We start from the raw sequence: 13500 nt of genomic DNA, 5'->3' as shown, positions 1-13500 counted from the left end.
TGGAGTCCAATCATTCCAGATCGAAAGTCTAGTAAACACATGTCAATACTGGGTGATAATTACTACTCGCCATGGATAAACGTACCATATCAAACCAAACACCACCCGCAAAATTCGATTGACTCTTCCCCTGGTTCTTAAACCCAACACTTTCATAGAAATGCACCAAGTAGTCATGCGCAATGAGCACTGCCCTGCTCGCCCCGAAACAGCCCCTTGCAAGATGCTCAATATATGCACGCATAAGAGCCCTCCCGACTTTCTTACCCTGATACTCGGGCGAAATCGCAACAGAGTGGATCGCAATGGTATCTCCATACTTGTGGTTCCCGATCAACTCTTTATTGACAAAGACCGGCTCGTCATCGGGCAGAGATCGCCAATTCTTCGGCATTCCCATCGACCCATCCGTGATACAAGTATAGGGAGAACGAACTGCGATGACATGTCCAATGAGCGTAGGTGATGCTGGCTCCTGTTCGTTCTCAACAAACAGTCCCAGGCATAACTCCGGACAGGCTCCTAGGCGGTAATAGAACTTGAGATCGTGTCAGAAGAACTGATCTATCAGTTGTCAATTGGCTCAATTGGCTTTACCTTTTCCTCGGAGCAACGCTCCGCCTCTATGAAGGCTTTCTCGACAGCTACGCATATCTCCACGTCTTCTTTGCTCAGAGTCCGGGTGAAGGCGTTGGACCCGCCGAGACCGGGGATGTGGATGTTGGCCTGGTGCATTGTGGTTTATGGGAAGGTTGTAAGAGGGAAGTGTATTAGAAGCGGGATTGTAGAAGTTGAGTCACAAATTGTGATTTAGACGAGGTAAAAACAAATTCAATTGAATGGTTTCTTTGTTTTCCAATGAGTCAAGGGCATTTCTATATCGGTTGGAAGTGTGACAAACCGGAGTATTCGGACGCGGGGACGGAGTGTTCGGCGTGGGACTTCCCGTCGGCGTGGGGGGTTCGACCCCAAATCTCGGCCATCAAATGCGGGATACGGCAGATCTGGTGTTTTGGTGGAGTTTATTTCGGTGGGAATGAGTTGCTTGCATTAGTTTGTGAGGGATTGGGGAGATGACGGCCTATCAGTTACACCGCTATCTGTACGATAGGACACAGTGTGTCTCATTGGATCATACAGCACATCGCGAACAGTCGAGGTGAGATAATGTACAATTTGACTAGATAATGTTACATACTATTCCTGCACGAGTAATTCGTCAAGATTCATTCACAATTGGGTCAACAAAGACTCGATGAACGTGCGCAGACCATCCAAGGGTACGTCTTCTTTGACGTTCAACCGACGGCACTGCACTTCCAACGTCTGTTTCTTCTTCCACCCATTGCCGACAACCACAATGATCGGGTATCCAATCAAATCCGCATCCCCAAGTTTCCAACCCATACCCTTGTGGCGATCATCGAGAATAACATCAATGGGCGCCGAGGCATCACCGGTAAGACTATCATACACCTGATCCGCAACAGTGTCCAGACCCTTTCCTGGAACCACGACGACCTCATATGGCGCCATAGCGCGGGGCCAATTGAGGCCTTTGGAGTCAGCAAGACTGTTTGCCACTGCAGAGATCATACGCGAGACACCGATGCCGTGACATCCCATCTGCATGGGCACAATTTGTTCCTTTGCAGAGGATTTGGCACTAGAATCAGTAGATGCCTCGAGAAGAGCGGAGTTGACGGACACGGACGCATTCAGGACTTCACTATACCGTGTTCCCAGATGGAATGTGTGTCCAAGTTCGACGGCAGAGTGGCTAGTCAAAGATCCATGTGCGCATTGCGAGCACTGGTCTCCATCATGGACGCGAACAAGACTGAGTTTGTTTGAGGTTCCGGGGAATCGATCCAGCTTGGAATATTCAATATCCGAGGCTGTGCAGCCAACTTCCTGGAGAAGGTCACTCAGCGGGGGGCGCTGGTATACTCGAACCTGCGAGTCGTAAAGATCCAGGACACGCGGCTTCTGTGTAGATGACTTGTTTGCCTTGACGTGGGCAGTCCATCGCTCAAGTGGGTTCTCCACGCTTAGGTCGAGGTCAATTCCGGCAGCAGTAGCGACCGCTTTCACGGCATGTGAGTTGACGTGGCGTTCAACAGGCTCGGTAGCGCCATTCTGCATGGAGAATTTGGGGTGCCAGCCCCGCACGATGGTGTTACTATCTTCAGAGATAGCCATCCACATGCCAGTTGAGATTGTCGATCCACCTTCCACGGGCGCATCATCTGTCTGGAAGCCAGGTGTCGTGTTCTGTTCGGACTCCTCGAAGCTGTGAGTCTTGCCATCTGCTAATTCTTCGTTGTAGACGTGGTCACAGTGCGAACAACTAACAACCTCATCTTCACCCTTGGGGCTGATGAAATGGTACTCATGGCTTAACGAACCGCCCATGTTGCCTGAATCAGCCGCAGCGACCAGATATGGAATCTTGAGCTCGTCAAACAAGTTTATGTATGCTTTTTTGACTGCATCATATGTTTTGAGTGCCTCGCCGACACTGTAGTCAAATGTATAAAGGTCTTTCATGATAAACTCTCGCCCACGAAGAAGACCTTGTCTGGGCCGGGCCTCATCTCGGTACTTGCGTGCTTTATGAATGCCGCCGTCAGTTAATTTCACCAAAAATAGGAAGATAAGAAGTCTCACTGATCTGATAAACCCGCAGCGGAAGGTTTTTGTATGACGTTGTTAAATTGCCCACGAGTGAGGTAATCTCTTCTTCGTGAGTTGGAGCCAAGAGAAAGGGGGTTTCTTTCCGGTCCTTGAATCGAAAGAACTAGAATGGCATGTTAACGATTTTATACTAGGAAGGAGCGACGATAAGCGTACTTCTGAGCCTTGAGACAGTCTGCCCGATTGTTCCCAGAGTTCCTGTGAGGAAATTGAGGATAAAGAAACCTTCGATGCACCTGGAATCTTTAGCTGTCATTCCATGGCAAATACAGGGGAGATTCTGTACCAAGTGAGCGCATATGCTTGTCAATCAAACCCTCTAGTTTATCTTGGACACGCAGACCAAGTGGGAGCAGATGAAATACTCCTGAATATGCCTATAAACTCGTCAGATATGTTTCATTCACTGCAAATATGCGAACACTCGCCTGTCGGAGGAAGCCACCTCGGATTAACAGGTCATTGGCATCCTCTAGATCTCTGTTAACATCTGGTGATAATCAACGGGGTCCTTAATGGCGTACCATTTTCACCCTCAACGGTCTTCTTAGAAATTCCACCTGTAGGAATCCAGAAATTTGAAACACGGCTCCTACCGTCAACCTGCTTTCAAGTTAGTATTCATTCATATACAGTCAATCGTCTGCAAGCGCGTACGTGAAGATTACATTGCTGAACGCGGAGGCTAAACGCCAGCCGCCGTCCGGGTATGCGCCCAGAGAGAGGTAAGAGCCCAGAAATCATCGATAAAGATGGTTCAGGGGACCGAAAACAATTAATTATGCAATTGAACAGCTGGCTAAACACAAAATAATTTGTCGAGCAAGCCGAGTCTCCCTTCTCCGATGTTTCTTATCGCGTTGGTCCGAGCGTCCTGATAAGCCGTCCGCAAAAGATTTCTCCGTTCAATTTTCTTCCCTCCATCATTCAACCCCAAACACAATACACCATGGCCAAAGGGAAAGGAAAGCGCTCCTCGGGCGCAAATGAGATTGATCCTGCGACAAGCGTCTCAGCCCCCGCTACGGACGCTTCGCTTGGTATGCCAGACGAGAGTGCCTTCGCAGGCCTACGACAAAAAATCGAACAGCGTTTGAAGAGCCAGAACCAAAACACTGGAAAGGGAAAGAAGGACAACACTAAGCCATCGGCTCCTGCCCGGGATGCTTTCGCGAAGAAGGGAAAGCAATCACCCGCCAAGCCCGGCCGGTCCCAGGACTCTGCGCAAGGCAAGAAACGTGATCGCAATGGTGAGGTGATTGCTCGGGAGGAGAAGAAGGGAGGCAAGAAGAGAAACGACGACGAAACATTGCGCCAAGAAATTCTTGCTATGGGTGGTACTGAGGAAGATCTCGATCTTCTTGCTGGTGTCGACTCTGAGTCTGAGGTTGAAGGCGAGTCCGGCAAGGCTGACGATGATCTTCGGAAGCAGCTGTCAAGTATGCTGGACGCTGCAGGTCATGTTGTGCCTGAAGACCTGGCAGATGACGAAGTTGAAGATGTCGAAGAGGCCGGGGCACCGGAAAGCGATGATGATATTGAGGATAGCGAGGACAATGCAGAGAGCAGTGGAGCGGAATCCGACATTGAAGAAGCTCCACCTCGCAAGACGAAGGAGCAGGAAGTTATCGTGCCAAAGGAATACGCAAAGCTCGTACGTTGTGGACTATATGACGAAAATGCATCTGCTAATATGGTGGTAATAGAACGTTCTTCCTCGGTCCGACTGGTATAATATTCCTATGCCTTCTGTCCCAGATACGAAACAGATGAATGCCTTGCCCCGTCACTTGATCGAGCGTGTTCACGAGTTAGCCAACAAATTGCTACAGGAAGAAAATGAGGAGTATGCGGCAGCACAGAGAGCATCTGCTTCTTCATCACACAAGTTCTACTCAACTATTATGGCCTCTGGTACTCTCAGCGATAAAATTTCTGCCTTGACTCTTAATGTTCAAGAATCGCCTCTGCACAACACCAAGGCTCTAGAGACTCTGATTGGTCTCGGAAAGAAGCGCAGCCGTGCGCAGGCAGTTGAAGTTCTGCGATCATTGAAGGATATGTTTGCGCAGGGTACCTTGTTGCCCAGTGATCGACGATTGAAGTCTTTCACCAATCAGCCTGGACTTGTTGCAGCCTTCCAAGGTGCTGGTGGACGATGGAACGAGAAAGATCCTCTTCCGGGTGGTTTGAAAAAGAGTGAGCTGATTGTATGGGCCTTTGAAAATATTGTGAAGGATCAGTTCTTCGAGATTATCAAGATTCTCGAAATTTGGTGCAATGATGAGATCGAATTCTCACGGACTCGAGCCGTCAGTTATGTCTACGAACTTCTTAAGGAGAAGCCAGAGCAAGAGACCAATCTCCTGCGACTTCTGGTCAACAAGCTTGGAGATCCTGGCAAGAAGATTGCTTCTCGGGCATCCTACCTGTTATTGCAGCTCATGCAGTCGCACCCTATGATGAAGCCGATCATCATCAAGTCGGTAGAAGAAGTTCTGTTCCGTCCTGGCCAGAGCTCTCACGCCAAATACTACGCTATCATCACTCTGAACCAGACTATTCTGAGACAGAAAGAAGAAAAGGTCGCTGCTCAGCTGCTAGATATTTACTTCGGACTGTTCCTCGTTCTTTTGAAGCCCGCACACCAAGGCAAGCCCGCCCCTAAGGGAAAGCACGGCAAGCATGGCAAGGGCTCCAAGGGCAAGGGTGACGACGAAGCTGGCAAAGGACAGGCCCAGGATGATGAAATGCGGGAGAAGCTTATCTCTGGTGTATTGACCGGTGTCAACCGTGCTTATCCCTTCACTGATTCCGACTCTGATCGGTATGTTATATACGCTATTCCTACGCGCAAGATACTAATATATCATTTAGCATGTCAAAGCATCTCGATACCCTGTTCCGCATCACCCATTCGTCAAACTTCAACACCAGTATTCAAGCTCTCATGCTGATCCAACAGCTCACGGTCTCTAACCAAGTATCCGGCGATCGCTTCTACCGCACTCTTTACGAGTCTTTGCTCGACCCACGTGTTGCTACCTCCTCAAAGCAGTCACTCTACCTCAATCTTTTGTACAAGTCTCTCAAGAACGATCTCAATGTCCGCCGAGTCAAAGCATTCGTGAAGCGTCTCGTCCAGGTTCTTGGCATGCACCAGCCCTCTTTCATCTGCGGTGTCTTCTACATGATTCGTGAGCTCGAGAAAACTTTCACCGGCCTGTCATCCTTAGTCGATCAGCCGGAGGATAACGATGATGATGATGAAGAGGTGTTCCGCGACGTCCTCGATGAGGATGACGAACAGCCAGAACCTGCTCCTGTCATCGAAGCTAAGAAGCAGAACAATGTCTACGATCCCCGCAAGCGAGACCCCGAGCACAGCAATGCCGATAGGAGCTGTCTCTGGGAATTGCTTCCTTTCACCTCTCACTTCCACCCATCCGTCTCTCTCAACGCCGCCAATCTGCTCGAGCACAACCCTATGAGTGGCAAGCCAGACCTGACTCTGCACACCCTCACCCACTTCCTCGACCGCTTCGTGTACCGCACACCCAAGGCCAGCGCCACTTCCCGCGGTGCTTCTATCATGCAGCCCCTGGCTGGTGGTGAAACCGCCGACCGGTTGGTGGAGGCAGGCAAGAGGGCACAGAACCAACTGCCGCTCAACACCGAGACCTTCTGGAAAAAGAAGGCCAACGATGTTGCCGCAGAGGATGTCTTCTTCCATGAATACTTCACCCGTGTCAATAAGGACAAGGAGAAGGTGCGCGGCAAGAAGGGCAAGGACGTTGGTGCCGGCGACGAGGAGGGTCTTAGCGATGACGAGGATCAGATCTGGAAAGCACTCGTCGACTCTCGTCCCGAGCTGGAAGCCGATGAGGATAGCGACGACGATCTGGACATGTCCGATCTGGAGTCTGCGCTCGAGGACGACGATGACGAAATCGAAGGCGAGGATGAGGGCGATTCCGACGGAGGTGTCATTTTCAACGACGAATCCGATGTTCCCTCCGACGAGGACGAGGAAATGGGCGAATTCAGCGAGCTCGAGGAAGCCGCACCCGCAGCCAAGACCAAGAAGGCCGCCAAGAAGCCCTCCAAGGAAGACGAGGAGGACTCCGATGACTTCGACATGGACGTCTCGGACGACGAGGCCTTCATCGACAGCGACGAGGACCTGCCATCGGATATGGAGCTGGGTGGAGTCGAGCTCGAAGAGCCCGCCGACGTTCCTGCCCCAGCCGAGTCGGACCGCAAGAAGCGCCGCAAGCTCAAGCAGTTGCCTACATTCGCCTCTGCAGAAGATTACGCTGCGCTGCTGGCGGACGAAGACGATGGAATGTAATCTGTTTATTCAAACAGATCTCGATTATATCTTACCCCCTGTGGGGGCCAAAATTCCTGTTTTGCATCTGGAGTTGTCACAGGCTACACGCATCCTTTTTTTATCATTTCATTTTCCAATATCATTTGTATCTATTCTATCTACTGCGTCTTTGGACGCTACAGTCAATACAATTTTGGAAGCTCTTCGGAATCCACCTGCCTTCCACGATTAGATCCACAATGTGCAGCAGTACATCATGTGTACAGGTAAGCCAATGCAAGGCCGAGCCTTACTCATATTTATCCACGCAATATTGCGCAATATTATAGGATAGCCCTGAGAATAGGATCGAACCTAATGCAACAATCTTTGCTAGTGCGTTCGCGCTCGACAGGGTGGTGAGGTGTATAAAAGCTCCATGTGCCTCGCACGCCATCCCTCACCGTGTCTGGGCATAGGCATCGGAGTCATTCCAGTAAGTTGTAGGAAACAAAGCAATCGAAATAAGCTCATATCCGTGTGGCTTGAAATCCTCCAAAATCCCTCGGCCCCATCTGCGATCGTGTGGGTTCGCATGCAAAAGTGGCTACTGGAGCCGAGAGCTCGAACATCATCTTTTGTTTTTACTTCGTTCCTGTCTTAGCTTGAGTATACATCATAGTACTCGATTTTTCCTCCTCTAAGAAATCCGATAATATCATCGGTATGTTGTTCAGTGGTATGACACTGCCCATAACACGTGGCATGCAGCCTCAGGCATCAATGATTTGTTTTTGGATCACCTCCAAGGTTGACTGGCAAGCTTCGGAGAAGCCAGGCCTAATCGGCACAAGGCACCTAATCCACCAAGATTCCCCATGAGATTTGCTCTCCAGGGGAATTCATACCATAGAGTATGTACACACAGAAAGTCAATGCTGGCAAGTTGCCTATCACACTGGTGCCGCATTCAGCCAAACACCCGGTCGAATCGGACTCACCGCACATGAGATCGTCTTGTTAGTAAGTTCCACTGTTTTCATACCGAGCCATGTTTTCGCGGCACTGGGTACATGTGTTGAATGTCTGGATCCGACTAGGTCACCCTCTGTTGATGGGCTCATTCGACCATATCCGCATGCGGGGCCGCCACGGCCCACCAGATGTAGGTTAGGTATGATGTCCAGCATAACGCACGATATACTAGGCGCAATCGGCTTTTGCCTTAGCGGGTTCGCATTCTGAAGATCCAATCATGCAATCTCGTGGTCCCCTTACACGGTACTATTGATAGAACAAAGCGGATCCGGCATGGGTTTCGATACCGAAAAGAAAGTGGACACGAGCAAAGACCACTGTGGAGGTCGAGGCCAAGGCGCATGGATTGGATCAAGCTTCTATTCATCGTATCGTTTCCATGCTTGACACTAAGAGGTCTGATCACCCCCCTGGAGAAACACCGGGCTGTCCCTTGGCGCAACCAACCGCAAGCCGTGGCTTGCAACTCGCCTATTGCGGATGATGCCTGCTCTACCACGTCATATTCCTGAATCTTGTCTGGTCTGCGATCGACAGAATTTTTCCTTTCCGGATTCCAAGGCAGTGGAGTGCTGTCGGACATGACGGTACTTTCCAGATACCATAATTACCATGCTCGGCGATGCGATCGCGCCATACGGCGTCTCCGATGGTCTCTGGTATAGCAACCTCATCTCTTGGCTTTTTTTTACTGTTTTTGGTTTTTTGGTTGATTTCTCTCTATCATCTGGTCTCTTTTCTTCCCATCTCTCCCTCAATTGAGAAGTTCGGTCTTGCAGATTGGGGACTACCATTCCGAATCCCCTCCCCCCTCCCCCCCACGCTTGCCCTAATCCGTCTATCACCACTTGCCGTTTCGTTGTTCAACTCGCAATAGCCCCGAAAATATTCGATCATCTGGGGTCGAGTTTCTGATCCACGCATCTGCCAAAAAGGGTAACGATAACCTTGGAAAGAACAACCCCCGCTCAAACGCGACTTTTGCCCTATCGACCATATCTCAAAGGAGCAATACATGCATCCGCAGATCTTCAACTCTTCTTTCGACTCTACCGAGTTCCGACAAGCGCGGTTCGTCCGCTGTCTGAATCAACATGGCTGGACCACATGAATCAACAAATACTGCCAGCTGGGACCACGACCAAAACCCCGACCGCAGCCCTGACTTGTCTGACAAGTTGGAGCAGGACCCCGAGGTGAAGGACCTCGATGTTGAGGGCCAGGGTCGCCGAGGCTCGCGGCAACATATCACCGCCATGGATTCGTCGTCCACGACAGAAAGTATCGGTCGTCAGATTGAGTTGGAGTCGGAGAATACAATCAAATACCGGACATGTAGTTGGCAAAAGGTGCGTGGTCTGAATCGGTAAGGAAAGTTGCGTGCCGATTGACTGATGATTCTGTTATTTCACAGACTGCCGCGTTGCTTTTCTCCGAGTACATCTGTCTGGCTATTATGTCTTTCCCCTGGTCGTATTCCATCCTGGGGCTGGTTCCCGGTTTAATCTTGACCGTCGTCATTGCTGGCATTGTCCTGTACACCTCGCTGATTACCTGGTATTATTTCCTGCTCAATGGCCGCGGGCCTGTTGTAATCATAAATGTTAATATATGTATAGGAGATTCTGTTTGCGACACCCGGAAGTCCGCGACGTTTGTGATATTGGTCAGTATCTGTTTTGGGACTCCAAGATTGCGTGGTGGGCCACGGCAGTCATGTTCCTCCTGAACAACACTTTCATTCAAGGCCTACATTGTGTGGTGGGTGCCCAGTACCTGAACACGATGTCCGACGGTGCAGTATGCACAGTCGTTTTCTCACTAATCGTCGCAATAATCTCCTGGTTTTTCTCGCTGCCTCGCACATTCAACACGCTCTCTAAAGTCGCAACTCTGTCGGCGTTTTTCACCTTCATCTCTGTTGTTTTGGCAGCTACGTTTGCCGGGGTTGAAGCTCACCCAAAAGGATACTCGGCTGCAATGGGAGAACCCATCGTGCTTGCCATCCCGGCCAAGGGTACGTCCTTTGTCAAGGGCATGAACGCCTTTTTGAATATCAGCTACACCTTCATTGGTCAAATCACGCTTCCCAGTTTCATCGCTGAGATGGAGGAGCCCCGTGATTTCTGGAAGTCCGTGACAGCTGTGACGATCGCCGAGATCATCACCTTCAGCATCGTCGGTGCAGTGACCTATGTCTACGTCGGTAACCAGTACATGGTCGCACCAGCCTTTGGCTCCATCGGGGACGATGTGTACAAGAAGGTTTCATTCTCGTTCATGATTCCGACGATCATTTTCCTAGGCGTGCTGTATGCCTCTGTTTCGGCCCGTTTCATCTTCTTCCGCCTCTTCGAAGGCACCCGCCATAAGGGAAACAACACCGTTGTGGGCTGGGTTTCTTGGGGTGCAATTCTCGCTGCACTTTGGCTCCTCGCTTTCATCATTGCTGAGGTCATTCCCTTCTTCTCAGACTTGTTATCCATCATGAGCTCCCTCTTCGATTCGTTCTTCGGGTTTATCTTCTGGGGTGTCGCTTACATCCGTATGCGTGCTGAAGACCACGGACCCCGTTTCTTTATGGTCCGTGGTATTCGTGGCTGGGTCGGATTCATCTTTAATGTCTTCTTGATTATCGTTGGGTTCTTCTTTTTGGGACCCGGAACATACGTAAGTGGGAAGCTCGGAAACTCTAGCTGGTTTTCTCTGGTTTTCCTTCTTCTGCGTTGGACTTTTCGCTAACCATCCTTCTTGCAGGCTGCCGTTATGTCAGTTGTTAACAGCTACGCCGACGGCACCGTGGGTGGCGTTTTCACCTGCGCTAGTAATGGATTGTAATATCTCTGCGGGGCGGGGATTATGTACCTTTTTTTGCCTTCATTTGCCCATTCGGATCTCTTTGATACATTGTTTCTGATCTCCTGGAGGAGTGGACTCTGGGGACTTTATGATTGTGATGACCGAGAAAGCCAAGGTGGCGGTAATTGTCAATCTTGATTACCACCTTTGGCATATTAGTTTTTCTTTGTCCGTATGCGCATCTTGTTTCGGATGCACTCATGCCATGCCGATACCGCATGTAGGCTCTCAAATGCTCTATATAGCCTGAGGGACTAGAGCCTAGATCTTGGAAGTTTCCTTTCCTATGTATATTTAGTTCTTGGCTTTTGCGGAAATTGCCACATCCAATTGAAAATAGGCGATCGGCCCGGAGGCTATAATTCGGCTCTCCGGGTTCGATTCGCCATCGCCGCGGCAATACGGATGACTTTTTCGTCTACCAATCAATATAGCCAAGTTCCTGATGCACACAGGAACAGGATAATCACTGATGCAAAAAGTGACATGACATTCGCCAAGAGTTTCACAATGCTTTTCATATTGAAATACACAACTGGTGACTACAGTCAGTCTCTCTCAAAGACAATCTTCCCCACAGTCCTCCAAGCGTCCCAATCGGGCAATCAGCTATTCCCCGATCGCCTATCACCACGTGATTTTCCCGCAATGCTTCTCCGACGGTGGGTAGGTGACTTCTCGTGGTCCAAATCCTTCTCTCCTCTCTTGTCTTTTGTCAATCTAGTCCTCCAGCATTGAGTTACCATGTCTAGTGTCCGTATTCTCACCCGAGGTGTTGACCTCGCCGCTACGAGGGCGGCTGCCCTTAACCTTCCCCGCGCTTCTATCGGCTCCACCGTACTGCGGAGGGAGCTCTCCTCCGCGGCTACCGTGCGACCAACCGTTTCTCGGCCATTGAGAGCCAATGCTCCAGTGGCAGCTTCTCGCACTGTCAAACAGACTGTGCGGTATGCATCTGGCTCCAGTGGGCCTCTCAGCAAAACCCAGCTCTATGACCTACACGTAGAGAATGGCGCCAAGATGGTGCCTTTTGCCGGGTTCGATATGCCCTTGCAGTACGCCGACCTGAGCCATGTGGAAAGCCACATGTGGACGCGCGAGAAGGCTAGTCTCTTTGATGTGAGCCATATGTAAGGAAAATCCCTAAAAGCGAAAAACGAGCGTGTGATGGCTAATTAAGTTCTCACAGGGTCCAGCATCACCTCAGTGGGCCCGGTGCCCTTGAACTACTGAAGAAGGTGACTCCTTCATCGCTAGATAAGCTAGCCCCGAACACATCAACCCTGTCCTGTCTATTGGAAGAAGGTACCGGCGGCATGGTCGATGATTGTGTCATCACGCGCCGCGGCGAAGACAGCTTCTACTTTGTCACGAATGCCGGCCGTCGCACAGAGGACTTGGCTTTCCTGACCGCCGAAATCGATGCCTACCGCTCCAAAAATGGCGCCGACAGCATCAAGTGGGATATCCTTGAAGATCGCGCGCTGGTCGCCCTGCAAGGACCCCTTGCCGCCTCCGTCCTCCAACCCCTCATTCACACCGCGAACACCCCCTCCTCAGAAACAGACCTGAGCACTCTCTACTTCGGCAACTGTCGCGAGCTGTACCTCACTCTCCCAGATGGCAGCGCAACTGCACACCCACTTCTCATCTCTCGCACAGGTTACACCGGCGAGGATGGCTTCGAAATCTCCATCCCGACTTCTGGCGCCCCATCCCTCCCCCGCCAGGTCACCGAGCTGCTCCTCGCCGACAGCAGCAAGTCCCGTCTCGCCGGTCTAGCAGCCCGTGACTCCCTCCGTCTCGAGGCAGGAATGTGCCTCTACGGCCACGACATCTCCACAGCACAGACCCCTCCCGCCGCAGCCCTCGGCTGGGTCGTCGGTCGTGATCGCCGCGATGCTGCCACTGCGACTTTCAACGGTGCTTCCACCATTCTTTCCCAACTCGCAAGCCCCAAGACTGTTGCCCAGCGCCGCGTCGGTCTGTCCGTTGAGAAGGGTCCCCCAGCCCGTGAGGGTGCTCTCGTTGTCGATATCTCCGACCCCGCGAACCCCCTTGAGGTTGGTGTTGTCACTTCCGGCTTGCCTAGCCCCTCGCTGGGTGGTGCCAACATTGCCATGGCATATGTCAAGCAGGGACTTCACAAGAAGGGTACCGAGCTAGCTGTCAAGGTGCGCAACAAGGTGCGCAAGGCTACTGTTGTTGGCATGCCTTGGATCGAAAGCAAGTTCCACCGTCCTCAGTAGAAGATGGTGTGTTGGTTTGCGTTTTGGCTCTTCTTTAAGACCAGAGTGGATTGTGTGAAAGACTAGCGTTTTGATGGTTTTCTTTTGCGTTTGTATATATGCTTCCGATTTTATGACTGATATTCACCATATCAAAAGACTCTCTTGTTCCCCGATTTTATTACTGGCGTTGTTCACACAAATATGTTCACATTATCTCTATATTCAGTGATGTTCAAAACTAAAAATATATATAGAAGGCTTAGATGGGACAATTCAACAACCGAATCATCAATTGAGGATCTGAAGCACAACTGCCATAGACATTGTAGAGTAGCAATCACTGCAACGTAGCTAAGCGATACT

The 13500-nt window shown here is 50.6% G+C and overlaps 5 protein-coding genes across 5 annotated transcripts; 3 read left to right on the top strand and 2 right to left on the bottom strand.

Moving 5' to 3' along the window:
* Positions 1-10: 10 nt before the first annotated feature.
* Positions 11-735, bottom strand: N7457_000688 (uncharacterized protein; the record flags this gene model as incomplete). The annotated part of the gene is made up of 3 exons (XM_057171756.1): positions 11-28; positions 86-538; positions 598-735. The coding sequence occupies 3 exons, from the start codon at positions 733-735 to the stop codon at positions 11-13; spliced, it is 609 nt and encodes a 202-aa protein (XP_057035659.1).
* Positions 736-1230: 495 nt separating this feature from the next.
* Positions 1231-3441, bottom strand: N7457_000687 (putative proline--tRNA ligase AIM10; the record flags this gene model as incomplete). Its single annotated transcript, XM_057171755.1, has 7 exons — positions 1231-2612; positions 2671-2800; positions 2854-2933; positions 2984-3074; positions 3120-3169; positions 3222-3300; positions 3355-3441. 7 exons carry the CDS (start codon positions 3439-3441, stop codon positions 1231-1233), a joined length of 1899 nt encoding a protein of 632 aa, XP_057035658.1.
* On the top strand, positions 3333-7048 carry N7457_000686 (RNA-binding ribosome biosynthesis protein MAK21; the record flags this gene model as incomplete). The annotated part of the gene is made up of 4 exons (XM_057171754.1): positions 3333-3350; positions 3521-4351; positions 4404-5524; positions 5575-7048. Coding segments are annotated over 4 exons (3444 nt in total), but the record flags the coding sequence as incomplete, so codon positions are not given.
* Positions 7049-9141: 2093 nt separating this feature from the next.
* Positions 9142-10885, top strand: N7457_000685 (putative neutral amino acid permease; the record flags this gene model as incomplete). The annotated part of the gene is made up of 4 exons (XM_057171753.1): positions 9142-9396; positions 9462-9604; positions 9667-10717; positions 10805-10885. The coding sequence occupies 4 exons, from the start codon at positions 9142-9144 to the stop codon at positions 10883-10885; spliced, it is 1530 nt and encodes a 509-aa protein (XP_057035656.1).
* A 765-nt stretch (positions 10886-11650) lies between these two features.
* Positions 11651-13155, top strand: N7457_000684 (glycine decarboxylase subunit T; the record flags this gene model as incomplete). The annotated part of the gene is made up of 2 exons (XM_057171752.1): positions 11651-12036; positions 12096-13155. 2 exons carry the CDS (start codon positions 11651-11653, stop codon positions 13153-13155), a joined length of 1446 nt encoding a protein of 481 aa, XP_057035655.1.
* Between the last annotated feature and the right edge of the window lie 345 nt (positions 13156-13500).

This window comes from Penicillium paradoxum, assembly GCF_028828445.1.
Source record: "Penicillium paradoxum strain IBT 22861 chromosome Unknown utg000002l_segment0_segment0, whole genome shotgun sequence".
Taxonomy (NCBI): Eukaryota; Fungi; Ascomycota; class Eurotiomycetes; order Eurotiales; family Aspergillaceae; genus Penicillium; species Penicillium paradoxum.
Note: the sequence above shows the minus strand (reverse complement) of the source record. Positions and strands in the feature narration are given on the sequence as shown.